Here is a 19055-nt window from a genome sequence, read left to right on the forward strand (position 1 = left end):
TGCATCAGGCCTACAAGGCCCCCTTTACCATGTTAAGTCACATTCGCAGGTCCTGGGGGTTCGAGCGTGGGCACCTTTGGGGACCGTTATACTGTCTCCCACACTGGGTAACTGTTCCCGCAGAGCGGGGCAACGCCCCGGGACTGCCTTACTCCCTCGGTTTCTGGAGGAGCCAGGACCTCTCTCAAACGCGCCCCAGGGGGACACACGCCCGGGCAGCTGCCACTGACCTGGTCGTCGATCTTCCGCTGCAGCTGCACCACTTTGTTCTCCATGCCCACGTTGAGGCGTTTCAGGTGCTCTGCGGAGCGGGCCTCAATCTTGAGGGCCTTCAGCTCCTGCCTGGCCTTGAGCCTCCGGAAAGCGCACTGGATGACAATGGCCGCACCTCGCAGGCGCCGGAAATGCCTGCGAGCTGCCCAGCCCCGCACATGCTTCTGTATGACGCTGGCCTTGTGCTCCGCGAGGACCTGGCAGGGGACAAGCGTGCCCGTGGGGGTGTGCACGGGAGCACCCGAGGCTCACAGGCCAGCAGAGGTGGGGAGAAGCGGGGGGGCCTCTGTTGGAGGCGGTACAGAGAGGTCATGCTGCTCAGACCTAAGACTTTGGTTTTCAGAGTAAATTTTAACTGGGTTCATGAAAAAAAAATGTACAAAATGATGTAAGAATAAACTATTATATTATAAAAAAATTTTTTTAAAACTGGGTTCTACAGCTTGAGTGCACCTGCAAAGTTCTTTTTCACGTAGTTTACTGGTTAGAAAATCAAGGTGTGGGAAGCTCAGTGTTAGAGGACTGAAGATGAGCCTGCTCATACCAGCAGCTGGATCATCAGGTGATTTGGATCCTGTCCCAGGGCTGGGGACATGAAGCGAAATTCTCTAGTGAGAGTACACAGTGGGCTAATGGCCTTTAATTATAAGCTTGGTTTGGAACTCACCGCATTTTTTCATAGCAAATTAAAAACCACTCAGAATTTTAAGCACTATTAATATTCATGCCCTAGTGCCCTGCAAAATAAATGTTTGTGGAGCGAATGAGTAAATAAGCAAACATGTGGGAGACCAGCATGCCCCACATCACAGCTCTGAGGCAGCGGGGCGCACACACAGTGCCTCCCAGGGGTTTCTCGGCATCTGCTCCTCGGCCTGGGCTTCCACAGCTGACTTCGGGGAGTGCTCGCTGGCCCGGCAACACGATCACGTGTGAAGACACTTTAGTGTCTTCATGTTATTTAGAAAAACCATGCCTGCTCTGATCATAGAAGACATAGATGTTTGTTTTAGGGGGGAAAGATCATTTAGACATCGCCTGCAAAGCCATCTGTTGTAGCATGCACTTTGCTGGCATGGGGGAATTTGGTGGGATGCATGTGTCTCCTGATGTGGGCTGGCCAGCCAGGGCTGGAATCTGGCCCAGCAGGAATCTGGAATCTGACCTCACCGCGCCAGGCACCGGGCTCCTGACCACTGCATGGAGCAACTGATGATGCCTAATGACACCCCTTCTTGCAACTCCGAGACCAAGACGATGGTTGCCAAGCTCCCCCACTGAGTGCCAGACGCTCAGTCTCTCTGGGGGCAACAGCACACACTCGTCCTTCCTCTAACGGTCAGTCAATCTGTGTCCATCTGACTGGCCACAGGGTGTCCAGGTTAAACCCTGCTTCTGGGCTTCTGTGTTGGGGTTGCTCACATTTGAATCGATGCCCTCCCTCACATGGGTGGGTGTCCTCCAACCCACTGGGGGCCTGAATGGAACAAAAGGTGGAGGAAGGAGGAACACAAGACCCCTTTTCACTCTGGAGCTGGGACGCCCATGTCATCGCTTTCTCTCGCCCCGGGACTCACACCATCATCACCTCTGTTTCCGAGGCTTTTGGATTGGGACTAAGTTACATCACTGAGTTCACCAGGACTCCAGCCTGCAGATGGCAGACTGGGGACCTCTTATTTCGAATGATTACCTCTTCATAGTCTTTATATGTCTATTAAACACACACACACCCTTCTCTTGGTCCCGTTTCTCTGGAAAACCCTAACTAATAAATACACCATCTCATGGGTCTTTGGAAATGACTCATGGGAGCAGAGGTGTGAAATCACTTAAACAGCAGCACCCACAGATGGTCATGTCGGTGAGACCCCGTTAGCTGCTGCTGCAGTTCTGAGCTGGTGGCCTGGCTTCCTTCCGAGCAGTCACGTACCTGGTGGTAGGCTCTGCGCACGAACATGCCCCGGGCGAAGGCCTGGATGGTGATGGCGGCCCCGCGCACCCGCAGGTAGGCCAGGTGGGCCCTCCGCATGCGAAACTGCTTCTGGAACACCACGGCCGCCCGGGTCCTCCGCAGGTGCTCGGCCAGCCTAGGAAGGGAGCACCAGTGGGCTGCTGCTCAGGCCTCTGGGCCAGTGACCAGGGCAAGCCCTGGCCCCGGGCCGGCCTGGGCGTCCCCAGACCATGCTAGTTCTGATTTCCCTTAGGACTGTGGCAACACGTTGGGCACTCGAAGCTCAGGCTCTGGATGCAGGACCAGCTTCCCCTGTGTTGTCAAAAAAAGCCTTTCCACCCAGGTTTAAGACTCAGTCTGACCAGCGCTGGACCCTCACCTGTGCACTGCCCATCCATGGCCCTCTCCCACCTGGGAAGCTCCAGTGTTTATACTCCTGTCTCGGGCTCCTCCCTCGGCTTTGGGATGCCAGGGGCTGGGTCTCAGTCATCTCAGTGCCTGGTTTCAGAGGTGCTTGAAGGAATGAACCTCAGACCTGCGCCCTCCTCTGCAGTTTCCTCATCTGTGCAGTCCTGGCTGCCTGATGCACCGCGTGGGGACATTTGTTTTCCTGGTTCACCCCTGCACTCCCCACCCCATCCCCCAAATAAGAAGGAAATCAGCCTGAGGCTTTTTGGACTTAAAACTTCTCCTGATGTGGCCCTCCCTGGTGGCGCAGCAGGTTAAAGCACAGCACTAAGAAGCTGAAGCCACTTGTGCATGATTTCTATCCCTGCCCACCCCGAAGGTGACCCACATGGAGCAGCGGACCACTCCTGACCTGCCCACTGCTCCCCTCAGCAGTGTACTTCGTCAATGTGAGTCTGTTCTGCTCCCCTCTCTGTCTCTGGCGAATCTCTCACTGCCCTTGCACCTCTGGCTGTCCCCCAGCTCTGTACACATAAATAAATAAATCTTAAAACAAAAAACAAAAAACTTCTCCTGATGCTAGGCTCAAAGCAACTGTTCCAATAGAGACTCAATACTAAAAACTTGGGAAGGACCTTTGAGCTCTCTAACATTGCATCAGAAAAGGCAGCACCCCACCCACCCCACCCTCCCTGCTGCTGAGCTGAGCCTGTTTCCCCATCTTGTTCTCTAAGTTACTCTCTCTATGTGGGCCCTGCAGAGCCCAAGAACACAGGTCCCGTGCAGGCCGTCCCGGCTTTATATCCTCACCATCTGGTGTCTAAGAGCATAAGGGGACTCAGCAATGCCTTGACTAGCTGGCACAGGCTGTCAATAATAATTTAGTGCTGCTACTCTTGACAGTGTTCTCATTTCTATAGCATTTCTTCCAGATCATCTCTTGACACCTGGAGGTAATTAAAGGCATGCATCATCTCCAGTCATGCGTGGGTACAGAGCGAGAGCTTGAGTCTGAGCACCCAGATACAAAGGATTCCTGCCCCGTTGGGTCTCAGGGGCCCTCTTGTTTTCTTACATTCAAGCAGAGATGACATAGCAGGCACTTGTCAAACTTTGGGTGCCAAGTGCAGGACTTCATAGCCATATTGACTCTTCTCCAGGGAATTCTGTATTTGGAGAGGTCACTGATTTTGAGGCTGGGGCGTGGGGGTTGTGTCATGGCCCCAGTGGAGACTCAACCTGCCTTGGAGCTTCATCAGCCCGATCATACAAGCCGGTAGGGAACGTGCCCAACACAGAAGTTTCTTCTGCACAGTGTCAGTGTAGGCAGGGGAGTCTGGCACTGGCTCTGCCCTTCCTGTGCAAGAGCTGCTGTGGGCAGACAAGTCACACCCCTCACTAGTCAGTGCAGCCACTCATAAAAGGGACCTGCAAAGCATTTTAAGTCAGAAGGTCACTCTAAGGGAACTGTGGCAAAAGTTGAACTTGCCTCTTTTTCTAAAGGCAGATTCCTTGGATTTAGGGAAAGGCAAAATGGTGCTTTTCTGGCCAAGATCACAGCTCCTGGCAAGTCCTGGTGGGATGGGGACAGAGTGGGGGACCAGGAGACCTGGAACTAGACCTACTCCTTGAACTGAAAAGGACAGTGGGGAGAAGCGTCCAGGGGCTGGGAGGGCCCACAGGAGCGGCCGATGACAGAGGCTGAGAGCGGCCGACCCGCCCCACCGCCCTGCCACGCTGGCTCACCTCCGGGCCAGGTGTCCTCGGCAATACCGCTGCAGGGTCAGGGTGGCCCCCTTCAGTCTGCGGTATTTCACCTTCTGCAGCCAGCCCCGGACGGTTTTCTGGATCATGATGGTAGCTGCCCGGAACTTGTCAGCCCGAAGCTTCTCCAGGTAGGCCACCTGGCCTGCCCGGAAGAAGATCTTGGTGCGGCCAAACTGGAACTTGTCAGGATCCTTTCGGGCAGGGAGGGGAGTCGGTGGGCCATCAGCGAGCAGAGAGGCAACAAGGGCCCCACACCAATTCCCCCGGCGCAGAATTCCTCGGCCACATGTCACCGGTTTCTTAGGTCATGCAAACCCTCAGCTTTGTCAACAGACACCGAGTCCCCCACCCGCCCCCCTGGGCTGGGGGACCAGGGAATAGCAGGGGACAAGATGCCTGCTCTCGGCAACCAACAAGGACACAGGACGGCTGGGCATTGGTGAGGATTAGGAGGACCATAAAACTGGGGGCGGGAGGGTGGCATGGGGATGCCGAATTAGGGGAGCCAAGGCAGCTTCTCTAGGGAGGTGACAGCTGAGCAAGGCCCCGAGGAACTAAAGGGGCAGCCGCAGTGGAGGAGGAGAGTATGAGGAGAAGAGCAGAGCAAGCAAATGTCCAGTGGTAGCAGCAAGCTATGCATGCTGGAGGACAGGAAAGCCAGGACATGAGGGGGCAAGGGAGTGACCTGCCTGGCTGATCGATGCCCTCAAGGGACCCCACAGGACAGGTCACTTCCGCGTGGCAAGTAACTCCTCAATTTTGTCTGGGTTTAGGCTGTCTGAGATGTGTTTTTTTTCTACATAACTGCTGTCCTAATGACACCTATTTACATTAAATGCACTGCCTTGCCTGGACTCCCCGGTGGTAAGGAAAGAACACTCAGCAGCCCCGAGGGAACAGTAATTGTTAACTCGCAGCATTTGCTCACTGAAGTGGAGACCAAAGGAAGAAGCAATGAGCCAAGGGCTGAGGAAAGCACACACGTCTGTTTCGGGTGGCAGATGACTCTGAAAAGCAACCCGCCAGTCCTGTGGCTTACCCCCTGCAGGGTAATGGGACGTGGGGCCACACGAGGGCAGATGGTGCTCCCTGGGCTGGGCGCAGCACGCAGAGGACGGTCACTGATGTCCCCTCCATGACCAGGCTGGCTGCAAGGCTGGGAGGGGCAGGCACCGGCCTGGGTCCAGCCCTGGTCTGCTCAGGCCACGTGGGGCTGAGCTGGGGGTTACTGAGGCCCTGATTGGCTCTGCTTTGCTGGGGAACAGGCTGCAGCTCCGGGTGGGGTGGCAGCAGCAGAAGGTGTGTGCTTAGCTTCACAGGCAAGGGGAGGCGAGACCGACTGCTTGAGCTTTAGCAGGGCTAGAGATGGGAGGGGCCAGCTGCACCCGAGGGTTCACAGCCCCGATGCTCTGCTTCCAATTCTGGTAAAAGCACCAGGAAGGAGCACGCTCGTAGACAAAGTCCTTGATTTTGTAACGAAGACTCTGAAGTTGCCACCTGCTGGAACCAGTCAGCACTGGCCAGTCTCACTGTGTAATCCTCTCTCTGATCTCCCTTCTTTAGCTCTAGAACCTACTGGAATCTGCTACTATCCTGTGTCGATCAACCAGGGATATCTTCGGAGACCCTGTCCCCAAGAATCAGAGGCTGAGAGAGCAGAAAGGAATCTTAGCAATGCATCCCAAGTCACAGCTCGATGTCACAGATACAGGACCCTGCCATAGGGGAGCTCACAGTACAGCGCAATGACAAGCGCTTGGTGCTGTTACATGAGTACAGACACGATCACGGAGGACAGGAGCCGAGACCTGCTGACCAGCAGAAGACGGAGCATCTGGCCCCAAGTGGGAGCTAAGGATAGACTCCACACAAGCATTGGAAAGCCCAGTCCGGAAGGACAGTAGCCCCTGCCCAGACAGGAAAAAGAAGGAAAAGACCTTCCAGGCAGCGCAAACAACACATACTCCTAGAATTACTCATAAAGTAATTCACTTGTCTGTCTTCAGCCCCACAAACGGCTGTGAGCGCCTCAGCGCGAGGCCAGTGTGCATAACAGGGGCAGGAGTTGTCCACACCTGGGTACTGAGCTCTGCCTGCCTGGACACAGGAAGCACACTGGGCTGGCCAGGGCCCCGGGGCCGGAGTCAGAGCCCGTTGGGAAGCAGATAGATGGCGGGGGAGGGCGGGGAGCGCAGCGGGGGTGGGGGGTGGGGGGTTGGGGGCACTTGGGCGCCTGCTCACAGCTGGTAGGAGCCAGCTGTTCTCGAATATCCATTTTCATCACCCGTGAACATTTTTTTTGAATTTCAAGTTTTTTGAGCGGCGGACACGACTGGGGCAGTGCAGCAAAACCCCCAACCAGACTCCAAACAGCCAACTGCAACCTCCAGCTAGTGAGGCTAGCAACACCCAGCTTCCCAGGGGTGCTCAGCTCCCACTTCTGCACTGTCCGCAGTGCCTGGCGAGAACAGCTAAGACGGGCTCAGAAGGAGACCGTGTCGCTTCTGAAAAACAACACAGGACTCAAGGCTGGCTCAAGCTGGCAAAGAGCTACTCCAGGTGAATAGGCTTTCCTAGCAAAATAATTTTCCTAAATTAAAGATTAATGTAATTTTTTCTATTGCTTTCTTAAAGGGTTTTTTTTTTTTTTAACGTGATTTAACCCTGTATGTCAAGAATGACCATTCCCTGCTGAAATACCTGAAAACTCTGGAACTACGCCTCTCACAACAGACTCCGATAGTTCTGTGGCTACAGTTCTCCAGTCTCCAGGGTTGTTGCTGAGTTCAGGTCATTTCAATTAAAACAAAATCTGCTGCTTATTCCTAGCCAGCATCTGGAGGAGGGCTGGAGGCAGGCAGCGCCTTGAGCAGACACAGGAGCAAAGCCCCTTCCCCCTCCACGGGCCTGCAGGCTGGGCCCTGCTCCAGGCCAGACCCCTCCCACACTCCCTGCTGGGGGCGGTGTGTGTTGGGGGGGCATGAGGCAGGTGGGATCCCGGAGGAGCCTCAAGCTGTGGAGCAGCTGGAGACCCCCAGCCTGCGCGTGTGGCCAGGAGCTCCCCAGTCCCAGTGGGCTGCACAAACGATTCATTTTCTGTGAGTGCCAAGATATGAGAAAAGCTAGGGACGGTCCGGACACACGACAGGGCTTTCTGCAAAATCACTGACATAGGAAATGGACGAGCACTTCAGACAGCTCCAGCAAGAAGCAGGTAGACCAAAGAGGCAACCCCCCACGGCCGGCCCCCCGTTCTCAGGACGCCCCGCGAACTCACCTTGATGAGGCTCTCCAGGACGGACTTGCAGATGGCCTTCTTGTCCGTGCTGGCCAGGTCCCTCTTCTTGACCAGAACCCGGTACCGGTTGAAGAAGTCATGGTAGGTCCACCTGGAGAGAGACGGGGCAAAGGGTGGCGTCTGCCTCGCTCAGAGCCCTCTGGGGGTTTCAGTGAGTGACTGAGGGAAATGGGGGTTCCAGAGGCAAAGTGCTCATGGGGGTTTCTGCCACTGTTGGTGCAGCCGAAGTGGGCACCCCACCCTGGAAACCTGCCTTTATTATTATTTTTAAATTTTTTCCATTTAAGAGTTTTTTGAGGGAATATTTTAAGTCACTGTATGATTTAGGGGTACAGGTTCACATCTCTTGGAATGTGTGATTCCACATGACCCCCACCCCTACGGCACCCCCAGGCCTCTACCACAGTTCCCGCTCCACCCTGCTCCACACCTCCCAGCCTGCCCTCCCTCAGCCTCAGAGCTGCAGTCAGGTTTCCAGGGTTTGCTTTGGTTTACTTGATATCTTTCTTTCTTTATATTCCACGTCTGAGTGAAATCATCCTAGATTTGTCTTTCTCCTGACTCTGCTTTGGATGAGTCTCCCTGGTTCCGTTCATGTTGTTAAATGGCAAGAGTTCATTTTCTTTTTTTTAAAGATTTCATTTACACAATCAAAACTGGGGTACAGGCCAGAGGTGCAAGAGCAATGAGAGGATTCACCAGAGACAGAGTGGGGAGCAGAACAGGCAGATTGACTGCTGAGAGGCAGAGAGGAGACACGAGGTCTGCCATGCCATGTGGGTCACCTCTGGGGCCGGGATTGAACTTGCACTCCAACAGCTGCGCCAGCTTGCAGTGCTGCACTCTAACGCGTTCCACTGCCAGGGAGGGCTCCATTTTCTTTTAATAGCTGAGTGGTATTCCATTGTGTATATGTAGCACAGCCTCCTCACCTGCTCACCTGTCCTTGGGCAATGAGTTGCTTTAACTTGGTAGCTTGGCTTTTAAGTGTTGGCTTTCTTCTTATTAAAATTAATACTGCAGATTGCAAACATGTTTTTTTCTAAAGCAGAAAATGAAGTGAGGCCACCGAGCTTAACCCTGGAGCTAACCCTCTTCAAGCACGTTCTGGTGGAGAACCTTTTCTCCCCAAGGTAGATTTTGGTTATGGCGTCCCATCATAGACCATTCTCTTTACCAAGACTTTCGCAGAGGGTGAGCTGGGTTGGGGCAAACCCCAATGGAACAGTACGAGAGAAAAAGGTCTCACACCAAGCTAAGTCCCCCTGTGTCCCACACCCTGCCACACAGGTGCCTCTGCCAGGGAGGATGGGTTCTCCCTTGAAAGCAGCTCAGCACTTCAGTCTGATTCTGGGCGCTTTCCACAATCTGCACCATGGTTATTTATGTACTCACTTGCCTTATTTCTCTCTGTGAGTCTGCAATTTCTCTGGAGAAATAATTAGAGCAGCATTTAGCTGGTGAAAAACCTTAGATGCTTCCAATTTCAAAATCTTTCTGCTGACAGTTCTATACCTTAGGGAGGTGACAGGCTCAGGGAAAATACAAGGGGGTGGGGAGCAGGAATTGCCAAGACACCCAGGTCAGTGCAGAATAAACTTGGGCTACAGAAGCAGAGAGGCCTGCACTGAGTTAGCAGCTGAGCAACCTTAGCCATATCACGGCCCAGACACATCCCCACCTGCAACATGGAGAAAACAACCGCAATTCAAGGTACCTCACAAGCACCTCCCAGTGTTTGGAAAGCCACAAAGCTTCTTAAGGTCTAAATTACTCTCCCTTCCTGCCAGCTCTCTGTCTTGCTTCACAAAGGCTGCCTCAGACATGGGTGAACCAGATGGTGGAGGCTGGCCCCGAAGCAAGCCAGCTGCAGACAAGGGCTGGCAGGTAACAAAGGGGTCAATGGGTGCCCTGTGGGCTGGGCAGCTACAAGTGCCCCTTGCCAAGGACACAGCGACCTCTGTGCACCCAGAGATGAAACCTCAGAGGAAGGCCTCACTCACCTGCAGTGAAGCTACAGAAAACACGTGGCTCTCTGCCCAGAAAGAGCTTCTAAAGCAAGAGATGTGCATGGGGCTTAAACAAGTAGAGCTTCCAACACTTTAGAAGTTTTTCAAAAAGATAAATATCTTATCAGTCAGCAATCCCAAGCCTTAGTGTATTCCCAATGGAAATAAAAAATATGTTCATACAGAATCAGGTTCAGAAATGTCTACAGTGTGACATTATTAATACTTGCCCAAAAGTGGAAATAAGTTAAATGTGCACTGTGATGGATGAATGGATAAAATAAAACATGTGCTCACGATAAAGTAGTATTCAGCAATAAAAAGGAATAAAAAGTTCTGATATAGACAATACGGATGAAGCTTGGAAACTTAACACTAGGTGAACGAACACGAAAGGACATATTTTATACGGTTCCATTTACGTAAGATATCCTGAGCCGGCAAATCTATAGAAGTGGAAAGTAGGTTAGTGCTGACCAGGTTGGGGGTTGGGGGGAGGGACTGACTGCTAAGAGCACAGGGATTCCTTTTGGGGTGACAGAAATATTCCACAATTATATCAAGGCGAGAGTTGTACAACTCTGGGAACATAATGGAAATCACTGAATTGCACAACGAACTGGTGCATTTTATAGAGCACCAATTATATGGTAACTGCTAAGTAAACAGTCCAGGTGATACAATAGGATGAACCAAGGAGATGGGGTGGGGGGGGGTGGCACTCAGGAAACCCAGAAACAGGACTTGTCATTACTTGGTGCTGACGCCCAACGAGGGGTTCCTCGTGCACAGGGGCAGGTGATCACCACCCCTCTGTTTGCCTTCTCCCCTGTCCCCAAGGTATATCCTGGCCCCTCCGAGGGAACACGGGCTCAGGGGAGCCCAGGCCTGAAGGCGGCTCTGCTTGCCATAGGGGAGGGAGAGGGCATCGCCCCACTGGCTCTGAGCGGGAGCCGGGGTGCCAGGTGAAGACAGAGGAAGCTAGTCCTTCTGGATGTGGGGGAACCCCAGGATGCACTTAAAATCCTCCTGGGACACCTTGCCTGCAGAATTTCTAACAGCAAGACATTTCTAAGCTTCATCAAGTTTAAAAACTTGTGAACCACACATTTCTCAAGCCTTCCCCATTATGCTTGTATTCATATAGGGTCGGGGGGCATGGACCCACCTTTCCAGAAGGTGCCATCGAGTTACTGTTTAGTGCAGGAGATGGAGCAAGTGAGCAACTGAAGCTTTGTGAAGAGCTGCTTTTGAAAAAGTATAAATGTTGCATAGTCAAATAGTCTTGCACACTTTTTGGGGGTGCGGCTGTATTTGCTGGCCAACTTCCCCAGGACACAAAGCTGCCTTGTAACCCCAAGGAGGGAGAAAGACGACTGCACGGGCAGAGGTCACATGCGGGGAGCTGGGCCAGTGACGGTGGCCTCCCTGGCTGGCCCATCCAGCTTTACAGACAGGAGATGCAGCGCAGCTCAAATTGAGTGATACATTTTCATTTAAAATCAGGCTCACAGAGGCCTTCAGTCTTAGGGAGGATAAAAACAGACAGGTCACCGGTATGGGGGGGGTGGGTTGTGGGGTGTCAGGGAGCTGCCGCTGGCCTGCAGTCTGCATTTGTCCCCTCTCTGACCGGGCGGGTTTGGGGGGCACCAATGTTGATCTCGGAAGAGCTAAGGGCTCTGTGTCCTGGGGCTGAGAGCAGGCGCGGACAGCTGCCCTCTATGTGGGCTGGGGGAGGCTTCCTGGGCCTCAGCACAAGTCCCAGCAGTCCTGCAATGAGCCTCTCCCTGGGCCACTCTCCTCTCTGTAAGGAGACAGCTGTCCTTTGGCCACGTGAGTAGGAGAAATGTAAGAAAATGATATAAACTGCAATTCCCTTCATCAAAGAAACCCACTAATGTTTCCTTCAGAAGTAGTTCCACAGCGGGAGGGGTTGCTCCTTGACAAGCCAGTGCAGGCGACACTACCCATCTCAGCCCCCCCAAACGCCAACTTCTTCCTGCGTTGACCCCCAGGCTACTGAGCCCTCGGGCCCCTTGGTCTCTCCCAGTCAGACCAACAAGATGGCCTCAGGCGACACGTGGAAGCAGTACACCCCTCGCGCGGTCCTACTGACAGCCCGTGGCCCCAGTCAGGCCTCACGGCTTTCTTCCCAGACACAGCAGGTGACGGCCATCCTTGCAGGGAGTGGGGAGTCGTGCCAACCTCCACCAGGCCAGCTGCGGCATGCGAGGTGATGTGTGGGGCTGAGAGATGGCAGCGTGGGGGCCTGGCCCACCAGACACCCCTCACCACTCATTCCTCCGCTGCCAAGGTGAGCTGCTTCAGGAAGGGGGAAGACCGCAGAGGAATGGCATGGGTGACCCTACTTTATCGACAAGGACCCCAGAACTGTGGCGCCTCTTTCCCAAAGTCACCACTGCACGCGGCAGCTTGGGGGGAAGCTCTCCCACGGCAGCACAGCTGAGGAGGGCGTGGAAGGCCGGGCTCTGGGTCTGAGCCCAACATGCAAATCACAGCACAGAGCAGCATTTTCTGTGACATCAGAAATGCAGCCTTTCCCGCCTTTCCTGCACTTTCTACAATGCCTGCAATTATCAAAACAAAAGGTACAGATGTTCCTGTAATTACCTGCTAGAAAGAAATCTGCAATAACTAGGAAGGCAGGGAACCCTTAACAAGCCAGTGCAGGCGACATCACCTGCACACACCCCATCAGCTGCCTTTAGGAGTCTAGAAAGTTTGGGGGTGTCTAGGCTTGCTGGCCAGGCTGCTGCAGCCAGGCAGGCTGAATGTGTGTGGGGGGGTGTTTCCATGGGTCTCCAAGTCCACAGAGGGGGGTGTTCTCCTGGCTGCGTAGGGGAGTTGGGGGAGCAGCTCACCTGGCCTCCCAGCATGCTGCAAGCAGAACATTGGGCGGGTGGATGGAGACACACCTAACAGGGAACGCAAACTACCAACCCACCACCCCTGGACCGCAGGTGACGTCCTGGCTGGGGGCCCCCCACAGCCTCCCCGCTGACTGGAATTCCCCACACCCTCACGGCCAGCTCAGACCTCACTTCCTTCAGGAAGCCGGTTCCAGGCAGCCCTGCACCTGATTCTCTGGGGCTCTGGTTTTGGTGTTGTGGCTCTCCCAGGCCACGGGCTCCTGGCAGGCAGAGGCCGCCGCCGCCATCATTAATGCCCTCAAGCACCTGGCAGAGCTAATGCTCGATATTGCATGAGACAGGCTGACGGGAGAGAAAACATGGGGCCAGGAAATCCTCCTCCTGTGCTTGGAGAGTTCTGGGGTGTTCCGAGTGTACTTTTGAGGTAACCAGACAGCTTAGGATTCAACCAAAAAACTCCAGAAATTCCTGGCACAGAAGTGCTCTATGCAGTTAGTTATTCCCACAGGGATGTGGCTTCTGGATCACATCTGTGTGAGTGATAAACATGCTTAAGGGCCTGGCAGGGTGGATTTTCTCATTTGGCACAACAGTGTAGGAAGGGAGTCTGCTCATCCCACTTATAAGGGGACTCAGGCTCAGAGAGGTCGATTACGTGCTTGGGGTTGCTCAGCCAAGGCGTGCACGGGATGACACTTGAACCCAGGGCTGACAGTAAAGCCCTGTGTTCGGCCACCTGGCGCCTCTGTCAAGCCCAGGCCACAGTTCCACAATGTGCACCTGTGCTTACAAGTTGGAGAGAGCAGGTTTCCACCGGCCCCAGGGCTGGGCAGCAGTGCCCAGGAAGCCGGTCTACCCTCGCTTCTCTGAGAAAAGCCTGTTAGGACGGTAACACTTTGCCACATGGGTGTTAAGATGCTTGGCAAAAGCACCCAGCAGAGCAGAGGAAGGGGGGCGCGAACCCTAACTCAGCCATATGTCACCTTGTGACCGTGAGCAGGGCACGTCCCCTGGGCCTCGTATATGAAAGTACATTTCAAACCATGCTCACCCACATCCACACAGAAAACTGAGGGGTGGCCATACCACAATGCCCTGTGACCCCAAAAGCCACCATCTATCTTCCGTCCTAAGATGTGGGTCATCACCCACTCAGTTGACTTCCAGAAAATGCAGCTGGAAGTCCACAAGGTGGACTTCCTGCAGATGGGGGTGCTGCCAGGGGCAGGGCTGGAGCCTGGCTGCCAGGGGGGGGCACAGCAGCCCCCCAGGTCTGTCCAGTTCTCAGGTTGAATGACCTGGTCTGAGCCCTGTGCCTGGAGCTGCCACTGAAAGACAGCAGGACTTGAACTCTAAACGGAAGGACAGTGCCAGGGCCCGGGTCCTGTCCCTGCAGCAGGCAGAGCCACTCAGTAACAGAGCTACAGCAACACAGCTCGGTCCTGAGGGTCTCTGAGACGGAGCCCCAGCAAGGCCCCTGCCTTGTTTTCTAAGCAGAGACAAGAGCCAGACCAAGCTACCTGAAAGGGTGTCACTGTTGACACCCACATTTCTCAGGGCAAACTCCAGCTTGGGCTCGCACGTTGGGTGCATTTTGGAGGTTCTGTTTCTGTTCACAGCACGTGATGGGCTGCCCAGGGGTGGGGGCTACGTGGGTGGCACGTTACCTGGATGGGTAGCCGGCCGCACTGATCCGAATCGTCTCCAACACCCCGCATGCTCTGAGCTGCTGCACTGCTCTCTTTGGGTCAAAGCTGGGAAAACACAGAAACAAGCAGTGAGAGCAATCAGACCTGGAACAGGGGAGCAGGACAATGACCCCTTCCTGCGCTGTGCATTCCATCATGAACCCCTGAACTCAAGGTCAGGCCAACCACAGACTAAAGACCGCAACCGGCAGGCACTGGAGCTGTGCTTGAGGCTCTTGTGCACACTCCTATTCTCACCAAGACACCCCATTTCCACCCCCTACCCCAGACTCATTGACTCATTCCTGCTTCCGCTCCAGCACCTTCTCCTGCTACGTCCACCCACATGGTCATGTAGCTCAATTCCGTGTTCCTAATGCACACACTTGCCACCACAAGCAGTGCCTGGCTAGGGAGTAACAGTGAGCTGCAGGTCGGTGACCTCAGTTTGGCTCATGACAAGACCCTTCACCAGCTGTGACAATGGCTTGGGCAAATGAACTCCTTGGGCCTCTCTCCTCATCCATAAAAGGGGGCTAATACTATGAACCACTCTATAGTGTAAGAGGGTGAAACACAAGGGCTATGGAAATAAGCAGGACAGAGCCTGGCATGCCGTAAGGGCACACGTATGATTAGCTCTTGTCATGGTAGCTGCTTTGTTAAGAGCCATACAGAGGGACAACTTTGTCCTCTCATCTGCAGAGAATGAGCCAAGTCATCAACGACTCACATGCTCTGCAGTGCTAAGTCTACAACAGAAAACCTGTCTTTACTCAAAGCACCTATATTGAGCAGAACATCGCTGTGAAGTAAGGAGTGACCTGCGCTTTCTGAGAGTATCCGCATTGGTAGAGGAGAGCGCGGACAGGTGTGGCACATGAGATAAATGTGGCAAGAGGGCCACAGTGTCTGGGGACAGAAGCCAGGGCCGTGCAGTCACCGGTCACTGGAGTCTTCGTGGAGGGGGCGTTCAACTGAACTAGAACGACTATTTATAACTTGCGAGATGTGGCCCCGCTCAGAGAAGGGTGAGGAACAAATGCTCCCTTTCTGGCTGTGGGGATGAGAGAGATTTTCTGAATAAAGGAAGAAGCCGAGGGAAGAAGGCACACACAGGGGATGCCATCAGAGCAGTGGGACAGTGGTTCGCCATTGGGGCGAGCCCTGTCACAGCAGTATAGGGCTGTGTGGGGTACCTGGTGGGCCAAGCAGGGATGCTAAACTTCTGACAGCCTCAGGGCAGCCCTGACCCAACATGTCAAGACTGCTGAGGTTAAGAGAGCAAGGTAGGGCCTCCCTGGTGGCGCAAGACGTTGGAGCTCAGCACTGTGAAGCCATCAGCAGCCACTGCAGCCTGAGTTTGATCCTCGGCCAGGGAGCTGACCTGCATGGTGCAGCAGACCTCTCCTGTCTTGCCTTCTGCTCTGCTCAGCAGTGGATTTCAGTCCATCTGCCTGTTCTGCTCCCCACTCTGAATGTGGTGAATCTGCTCCCACCTCTGGCCTGCACCCCGTTCTGTATGCATAAATAAAATATGTCTCTTAAAAAAATTCAAAAAGTAGGTTGTAGGGGATGCAGGAGGGATATAGCCCTTCCCTTCCTGAGTAATGTAACTATATATTTTAATCATGTAAATTTTTATACTTGCCACAAATAATCCTCAACAATTACCTCCTGACATTCTTTCATTAGGGTCATTATTTTTAACCACAACTGATAGATGTAGAAATGAGACAGAGGGTGAAGGACAGACTTGTCATCAGTCAAGCAATCAGTAGCCGAGCCTGGCCTAGAAACCAGATTTTCCGAGTAAATTCTGTGCTCTCCCCACTCCTTCTGGAGGGAAGATTTTGGTCCTAAAGGCAAAGGAAGGTCTTAGAAAATGGGCTGGTGGGATTAGGAAGTCCTCTCAAAGTCCCCAGAGTCTTCTGTCAGCGGGAAGGAGCCCAGCCAGAGGAGACAGGGGGCACCCAGCTGATGGGGGAGCGGCCCGAGCCGGACCCAGCCTCCTCTCCTCCCTGGGGCCTGGCAGGCTGCCTTAGCCCTTCACACATAATCCAAGTCTTTCACACATGCTGTTCCTCTGACGCCTTTTCTGGAGGCAGCTGGTGAACAGATGCCACACGGAGGTGCCACACAGAGGGAATTCCTGTGCACAGCTCAGAAATTTGGAGGAAGGGAAAAAAGGAACAATCAGCAGACTTCAAAGAATACCAAGCTCCTAACCTTTCGAGCAGGGGGCGCATCTGCGTGGCCATGAGCCTCAGTAACTGAGAGGGGCTCAGGGGGCGGGTGCGTCACACGTTCGGACAGATCAGGTTGCGAAACAAACTCTCAAAAAGGAAATCAGAGAGATGGGAAGTTCAGGGCATAGAAGGGGAGGCCGGAGAGGTAGTGAGAAAGCTGAGAGCGATATTCAAGGCAAAGGTGAAGCAACTTTAAGACAAGAGAAGAGCAGAAAGAGGACAAAGGAAAACCAATGTGGGGAATTTTCGGGTAGAGTCTGCGGGACGTGGACAGCCACAGGCACTGGGGACTCCGAGCACAGGAAGGACCGAGAGTCACGCAGGTCGATGTGGCAGCCACGGGCCAGCAACAGGTACTTGAATGTGATTTCAGTAGAATAATTTAACGAAGTTCCTCAGCTGCACAGTCACATTCCCAAGCAATCAACAGTTGCATGGGTGTCACCCTACTGGGCTGGACAATGCAGACTGTCCCCATAATCACAGAAAGTTGGGTTGGACAGCACTGGTCCAGAAGAACGTGCAGGCTTCTAGTTTGAAAGCTCAAGTTTGGTGAGATGTCAGGAAATGCTTATGCCATTCACTACACAGAGGTAAAAGGGAGCCCGCTTTGTGGGGGAGGAGCTAAGATGAGTCTGTTTTAGACGTGCTGAGTCCGGGCGGCCAGTGTCACTGCAGTGAGCACAAGAGATACCGGCTGGAATTTGGCACAAACCGAAGATGAATGAAAACACTGGCCGTGGCTGTTGCATGGATTTGGGTGGGTCAATCCAAAACCAGGAGAAAACTTTCAAAGCAGGAGTCGAGGCAGACTTCGCCTGAGCAAGAGGGGAAGACGGACCCGTGTGGGTACTCTGGAGGGATGTGAGCAGGGCCCTGCCTGCGTCCTAGGTGACTCAACATGTCAACTGAGGTCACGTTTCCTCAACAGAAGACCTTCTTCACCTTGAGACACGCCCATCAGCAGTCAGTGTGCTGCTCTGTGGTGCTCCCCTCCAGCAGGGTGCCTTCCTTTGCACCAGGTATGCAAAGTGGGGCGGGGGAACCGATTCTTCTCACCCTCCCAAGGCCCCTGGGTGGCAGACGGGGCTGTTTGGTAAATGTCTGCGGGCCCACATCAGCATGTAAACCATTTCCCATGCCTAAGACTGACTATTCCAGGGGTACACTCGTGAGGCTAAGCCTGCCCTGTCCCACGTAAAGTGCCTAGGAAGCGCCAAGAGTCTGGGCTTGAGGGTCAGCCAGATGAGGGGAGCCAGGCTGGTACCTGCATGGGCACTTACTGGAAGGGGAGCTTCTCGTCATTAGGCTTGATGCAGCGGACGTAGTGTGGAGTCGTGGCGTTCAGGGTCTCCATGAGCAGGTGCAGGGAGGTGCGGAACTGGGGGGCGAGAGGCAGGTCTAGTGATTTATCTGTAGCATCTTCTGGATGTTTAATAAATGACAAGATGCCCAAAGCCCAAGTGGTGGTACCTGCTGATGCTACCATTTTGATTATTGTTAATCCAGAGATGCGAAGACATCTAGAGACCTGGGTTTACATCCTAGCTCCCACATTCCTATCCAGCTGCGTGACCAAAATCAAGCCCCTGCCCCCACCAATATCTACAAGCCCGTGGGGAGAGACCGCTCACTCCAAGCCTAACTCAGGGCTGTGGAGCCCATGAGCTGGATGGTGTGAGCACTAGGGATGTGAGGGACTACCCCGGGACAGGAGGCTGCAACTCCCAAACCCGAGGGCCTGGAGCCTTGGCACCTGGTGCGGGCATCCTGGATTACTGCACTTACACGGCCCCTTCAGAAGAGGCAAACCCTACAAACAGGTTAGTGGCTGCCGGGGGCCTGGCGGGCTCTCTTCTTTTGGAGGACACGCGGGATGGAAAATCCATGAAGAGCCAACAGCTGCAGAAGTTGTTTCTAGTTTTCTGGTTCCCAGGCACTTTAACCCTCCTCACCGACCTAGACTTCTAGACCCTCTTGGCCCTCGAGGTGGTCCTGTCACGCGAATGCACTGACAGTGCACTGAATGCACCGACAGGGGCCAGCATCCTCCCCTTGCCTTCTCGTCAGCCCCTAGAGCAGGTCCTGGAGTTTCCTTCTCAGCGGGAGGCAGGGCTGGCGGCTGAGGCCACCTGGTGCCCTCTCACCCTGCAGCCATCCTTCACCCGTGGCCAGGACAGCCCTGCCCCTTCCAGTGTCTGTGCCAGGACCACGGCTTTCCACCCCTGGGCCTGGGCTGACCTGGTGGCCCACGGTTTTCTTGTGTTCCTTGTTGGCGGTTTTCAGGGGCGGCCTGGCGGAGCGAATGTTGATCTTCGAAGACGAGCCCTTTCCAGCCACGGCAGTGGCCGGCACGGAGTCCTTGTCATCTTGAAACAAGTCAGCCACCAGCGGGAACTAGAAACAAACACGGGGGAGCATCAACAGCAAGATCCCCATCCTCTACGTGGTTTAGCTCTTTCAAAGTAGCTTTCCGAGTCGCCTGAGCATGGAAGCAGGACCACCCAGAAGCAGCACC

The 19055-nt window shown here is 54.1% G+C and overlaps 1 protein-coding gene across 1 annotated transcript in view; it reads right to left on the reverse strand.

The window, feature by feature from the left end:
* Positions 1-19055, reverse strand: part of MYO5B (myosin VB) — a 132691-nt gene that overhangs the window by 45008 nt on the left and 68628 nt on the right. The window contains exons 12-18 of the mRNA XM_012725752.1: positions 18779-18934; positions 17821-17918; positions 14268-14354; positions 7680-7791; positions 4382-4593; positions 2207-2363; positions 231-470 (exon numbers count right to left, since the gene is read on the reverse strand). Of these exons, the coding sequence (XP_012581206.1) occupies positions 231-470; positions 2207-2363; positions 4382-4593; positions 7680-7791; positions 14268-14354; positions 17821-17918; positions 18779-18934 (1062 nt within the window). The remainder of the gene's footprint in view (positions 1-230; positions 471-2206; positions 2364-4381; positions 4594-7679; positions 7792-14267; positions 14355-17820; positions 17919-18778; positions 18935-19055) is intronic.

Source organism: Condylura cristata, unplaced genomic scaffold (assembly GCF_000260355.1).
Source record: "Condylura cristata isolate star-nosed mole 26May11 unplaced genomic scaffold, ConCri1.0 scaffold00016, whole genome shotgun sequence".
Taxonomy (NCBI): Eukaryota; Metazoa; Chordata; class Mammalia; order Eulipotyphla; family Talpidae; genus Condylura; species Condylura cristata.